The 6,000-nt window shown below is 41.7% G+C and overlaps 1 protein-coding gene across 1 annotated transcript; it reads right to left on the bottom strand.

Moving 5' to 3' along the window:
- Window positions 1-235: 235 nt before the first annotated feature.
- On the bottom strand, window positions 236-5,500 carry chrna9a (cholinergic receptor, nicotinic, alpha 9a). The gene is made up of 7 exons (XM_069697140.1): window positions 5,365-5,500; window positions 5,010-5,155; window positions 3,269-3,423; window positions 2,926-3,106; window positions 1,756-2,107; window positions 662-1,272; window positions 236-552 (listed from the first exon to the last, which is right to left on the bottom strand). Exons 1-7 carry the CDS (start codon window positions 5,408-5,410, stop codon window positions 382-384), a joined length of 1,662 nt encoding a protein of 553 aa, XP_069553241.1. The 5' UTR covers window positions 5,411-5,500; the 3' UTR covers window positions 236-381.
- Window positions 5,501-6,000: the final 500 nt, after the last annotated feature.

Here is a 6,000-nt window from a genome sequence, read left to right as displayed (position 1 = left end):
GGCTGTTAGCTCATCAATAATGGAGAGTCCATGCATGTTCAAGGCCTAGATTGTCTTACCGCTCCAGTGCTACGTGACACATGCAAGCGCACCTGACGTTAACTAACCGAGAGGCTCTGACGACTCTCAGCGTTGGTGTATGGTTAAATGGAGGGTTCGTGTGCAGCGACCCTGTCCTCTTTATGTCAAAGCAAAACAAAACAGAACAATGAACCCAGGCAAACACACTCACATACACACACAGACAACACTTCTGACATACGACAATTTCTGTGTAGACAAAACAGTCTTGATTTATCTGATGTTGGATTGAAGTAGAAAGGATTTAGGGCCCAGCATTATTGAAGAATTAATGTTGATAAAAAGATACTCAGGAAGCTGTCAAGATGCCTTGGCAATGATGAGGATGCTCATGAGGAAGACCATGACGAAGAAGATCCACATGAAAAACCTATCCATCACCTTGGCAACCTTCTTCCATTCGGCTGCCTTGACGCACGTCGCTCTCTGCTCACGGAAGCAGTTGGCGATGTACTGGATGTTCTTCACCACCTGAAGAACGGACAGACGGGTTAAAGCCAGCGCTTCTAGAAACTTTAGAAGAAGATTCATCAGATTAGGTAGGTTAAGTGGTAAAGGGAGGACCGGTGTGTGGTGTCACCTGTTTATGTTGGAGGCAGGGGCAGCAGCAGGGGCAGGCTGGGATTTGAAGCTTCTCTGAGGGGTAGAGGATTTGCTCCTTGAGCCCCCCATTCAGGTGTTGGAGGTTTCGTGGATGCAGAGGAGCCTGGTAGTCCAGTTCATCCCTCCTGATGTGGTGGTAGCGCTGTGTGGGCTCCTGCTTTGCCTCACCCCTCTCCAGCCTGGAGGCGTGGTTGTTATGGTTGTTGTGATGGTGATGCCTGCTGTTGGCGCTGCCATTTGCCTGGCTTTTGTTATGCTTGTTTTGATGGTGCACACCGTGGCCATTGCTGTACTTGTACGGATCACTGTCGTGATGGTAGAAGCCGTCATGGAAACGGTCGTCATGGTAGAGGCCCTTATCACTCATGGGTTCCTCGGGGTACAGTGGGGTCCTCTCGCTCTCTGGCGTTGTGCAATTCTCCCCCACTTCGTAGACGAAGAAGATTTTGGACATGTAGTCGATGATGAGCACTTTCGCCCAGTGAGGGACTGGCTTGGCCTCAGCACCACAGAAATGAATGTTCATGATGAAGATGGTGAGAGAAGTGGACGCTGTGATCATGGTCATGGTGGCAATGTAGTACTTCCCTATAAGAGAGGACAGATTTATGAAAAGGAACACTTACATACCATTCTTAATTTGTACAATAAAGTTGCACAATTACACACAACGTACTTTATCACCAAGGATCAGGAAATCTGTATTCCCAAGTATTTTAATACAAATACATATCCACCTGAGACACACTGAGCATTATATGGAAACCCACTTCTGTCGGGCGAAGTTAAAGACAAGAAAGGATAAGTCAAACTATGTTGTAGTAACCTAATATATCAAAACTATGAGCTTCTCAGTCAAAAAAATTAAATATTAAGTAGGCTTTATGAAGCACTTATGTTAATGAGTCAAAATTGTGGTATTGTGTCTAATAATTTTGAATTAGTATAACAGTTTCATATTTTCTGATTAAAACATTTCCTACATTTTATTCTTTTCCTGGTGGAAATGGATTTCTAAAGTTTCAATAGTTCAATAATTGGGCAAAACTGAATGGCAAGAATGATTCAAACCTATGTAGGGCATGCTCTCTGCAGGAGGCATGCTCTCAGCCACCAACAACTGGAACACAGTGAGCGCCAGCAGCACTGTGACCCCCAAGGAAACCTTCTCCCCTGAGTCAGCTGGCAGGTAGAAGCCCAGCGGGGCCAGGAAGGAGATGAGGAAGCAGGGCAGGAGCAGGTTGAAGATGTAGAAGGAGGAGCGGCGCTTCAGGAGCAGGGTGTAGGTGATTTCTGTGTAAGGGTCGGAGCAGCAGCCGTACATCATGACGTTTCTGACCGCCGGCATGCCGTGACACTCCCACTCCACGTTATCCACAAAGTCAGACAAGTCCCCGCTGTCCATGCCCAGACTGATGTCCACCTGTGTGGAGGACACATATGGAGCACACAAATGCAAGCACATACACACAAATAGTCAGACTCAGATTTTCTGCTGCCCAAAAGCGATAATGGGAAAACCAATACATACATAAGAAAAACATCAAAATCAAATACAGAAATCCTGTTTGGATGTTTGCTTCTTGGAGTTATACGGGGTATATTATGGGAAAATACTAAACCTTTAAAGTTATGTGTCATCCAAAGTCAAACTTTTGAGCCTCAAATGCTCACCTTTGAACTTGAAATGTGGCAATAAAAACTCTTATTTTACTCTTTCATACAGAACAGAGGACGTAGTGAGCTCTATCATTTTTAATGAACTACAATTGCTACTAGTTTCCTTGACAGAAAATAAGGTTCAATGTTTAAAAATAAAACTTCTCCAGCCACACCTCCAGCTTCATTTACTTGTGTTCATCTGTTCTCTCAGTAAGTAAAAATAAAATAAATACTGTTAATTAACCTTATTTTGCAAAAACTATGTTTGAGTGTTTGAGCAAACAGATGAAGTGGTTTGAGGGAAAGGTTTCAAAGGCTTCTAAGAAATATTTGATCCTTTTTCATCCCTAAATCCATTAATGAGACAAAAGATTTTGAGGGGAGTGTCCATTAAAAGAGTGCTCTTTTCAGAGTTGGCCTTTTGTCACTTCCATAATACAGCTTTCTGAATAAAAGTTTTCTCCTACAAAGTTAAGATTATGTGGTCCAGAGTCTAAGGTGGGCTGTCAGTTCAACATATCATATTTCTTGAATGCCCCCCTCTTATTAAATCCACATTTGTCCTGTGTTTATACACACCTGGTTTCCATTGTAGGTCCAGGAGCCGAAGGTGAGATTACACTGCTGCCAGTCAAAGGGGAAGTAGGCGACGTCCACCACACATGAGCTTCTTGTGATGGCCGGAGAGTCCCAGACGATCTCTCCGTTATAACGCAGCTTCACGTTTGTGTTGGATGGACCTGACTCCTCATCGCCTGCTCTGCACACACACAAGGAGGACAGGACACATTTATAGATGCGTGCACTCAATTACATGCACTTTTTTCATTATTTTTTGTTTACTATCTGTTACTCATTGTTTTTCCATCTATGTCGTTCACTCTGTTTTTTGTCTCCTTGCTCTCTGCCTCTTGTTACTGACTTGTTGTAGAGGACAATGTCAGGCTTCCAAACTAAGTCACTGGGGATGTTGATCATCTCGAGGTCGTCATAGTCCTCCTTGTCCCACTTCAGGTAGGCATCATTCCAGACCTGCCTGATCCACAGGTACGTGGTTAACACCTGGTTCCTCTCATCCTACACACACATTTACAGAGAGAGACATTTAAAAAGGTTGAATCCCAGAATTTGATAAAGAGAGGACACGTCTGAGGCCCATGCAGACAAACATATAAAATACTCTACATGAACAGTAGATCAAAGAACAATGCCATCAGTTAGTGAAAAATTAGAACTATACGTTGTTTTTTTTAAAATATTCAACCAAGAGAAGATTAAGAGGCTAATTCTAATAGGTGGTCACTGAGTGTGATACCTACTCTGAAAACAGCTGTATTAAGTAGGTGTGGCATGCAAAGGAGCTTTCTCAAATCACAGAAATCTTACTCTGGCTGATACTACCTGGATATATTAGTTCAGGTTTGAGGAATGTAAATGTATTACTTAAGTTACAAACTGGCGATGTGGAGTCCCCTACATGTGGAAATCTACCAGTCAGTGAGGGTATTACAAAACAAACTATAGAGTTTCATAAAGGGACCGAAGCATGGGACTCAGTGGTTTTGTAATCTGACATATAGAAACATTGTTAGAGACATATAATAGCGAATACAATTGTATTGTAAATCAGGAAAACAAATTGCTCGCACTGGACACAAAAAAGGATAACATACATTCAGTGGCCACAAGTCCAAATACAACAGCCCTGCCATAATATCTATATTTACAAAGTTCATAATGTTCAGCATCAATATAAACCTGTGTTTATTTCTGAGGTCATAAGGCAGGTGACAATATTTTTTAATCCTTTAATTTACATATATGATGGGATTTGAATATTAGAAACACCTCTTAACATAATGCAGCCCAGAACAAGAACAAGACACACCTGAATGCTAAAAGACATGAGAAAACTAGTGTGTATTAAAGTTGCTTTGATTTATATAAGTCTGTTCACGTATTCTTAATAATGTGGATGCTGAATTTATGTGACTTCATCATACTCTCAATCTTGGCTCACTTTTTATACATGCTACAAGGAAATGTGAATCTTCATCACCTTTACCTCCGTTTGAATTATTACTTTTCAAGAAAGTGTTACTCGTATCCTAATTCTTTTTCCCTCTCACTTTGATTGTTGTTCTTTATTGCACAGCGACCTCTTTTGGTACAGCGTCAGGTTGACTCTATGTTACTGCACATTTTGTGTGATAAGATGACTAATAAATAATTTTTAATCATCAACTTTTACAACTCACAAAAAACACATGTTGTCTGGCACAGCATTGGTCAAATCAACAGGATTATAATCTAGCCAACATCCCAACGTTTCAAAAGGCCACAAATGCTTCCAGCTGATTTGGGGAGAAATTTGTACATGAACATTTCACAAAATATTCAGTCTCTGTTCCATGTAATGTCAATGATGGAGCCATAATAATTTTTTTCTTGGACTTGTATATTGTAGTCACTGTAGGCATCCTATAGATTTAATGAAGTGCTGGAACAAGATGGTACAGAATATATGTATTTGCAATATTATCACCAATTTAAAGCCAAAATAATGAAGCATCTAGAGAGATTTTGTTTGTATGTTGTTAAAGGGTCGTATCTGTGACTCCGTGTTTCGTGATCATACATGTTTGAGCTTCCTCTGTACTCACCATGTCTTTGATCTGTGACAGGGTGATCTGCAGGGACACATTGAGCGCTTTGTCTGTTTCATCTACAGGTCTCAGAGCATTGGAGTAGTCCTCCATCAGGTCATTTAGAAGTTTGCGGGCAAATTGGCCCTGGGCACAATGGGACACTGAGGGGGTGAGAGGAGAGCACAGGTTGGGTACAACACCGAGTAAAATAAAAAGACACAAGTCTGAAAAAAAAGACACTGCAGACAAGAGAAGTGGCAGGAAGGAAGGCAGACTTTACTTTACAAAACAATTTTTTTTTTTTTTTTTTTTTTTTATCCTTGTGCATCACTTGCAACCAGCATCAAATAATCCATCATGCAGAACTGACCTTGCACCAAAAGGCTGATCCAAACCATCAACGATGCCTTCCTCATTTTTAACCAGTCACAAGCCGAGGGATCAATTATTCAGCAAAGCAGTTGCTGATCTAGCCCGGGTCCAAATCCAGAGTGTCACTCGATTCTGATCCCCATTCTCCCCTGTTGAGGCTGAACCAGCCGAGACCACAGAAAATTCTTAAAATCTTACATCCTGTCAGAAGCTCTGAATGCTTCGCTAGTTGTTACTCGTAGTTTGCCTCTCTCTGTGTGTAATCGCTGCTCTGGAACAGGACCTGAGCTATCACACACACACAAACACACACAAACGCACACAAACACAGGTACACCGCAGTATCACATAGCACACAGGCACTGGGTGTCATGTGACGCTTGCAGCCTTATCCACTTCTGTCCATGACCACAACTAAACACACACACTGACACACGCTGAACCTTACTGCATTACACAGCTAATGACATGTGTACTGACACACACATAAAGTGACACTTTCTTACTCATGCTCAGGTCATTTAAGATGAACACACACACACACTGAGGATGTGACACATGTCATACATGACACATGACAATGAGCTTCACACAGATGTGTGTATAAAGTGCGAAAACATTTTTTTTTTTCTTT

The sequence above is a fragment of the Brachyistius frenatus genome, unplaced genomic scaffold (genome assembly GCF_029030835.1).
Source record: "Brachyistius frenatus isolate BFR_SWC_R1_liver_20210118 unplaced genomic scaffold, ASM2903083v1 Contig_23, whole genome shotgun sequence".
Classification (NCBI taxonomy): domain Eukaryota; kingdom Metazoa; phylum Chordata; class Actinopteri; family Embiotocidae; genus Brachyistius; species Brachyistius frenatus.
This window is presented reverse-complemented; position numbering and strand designations above follow the sequence as displayed.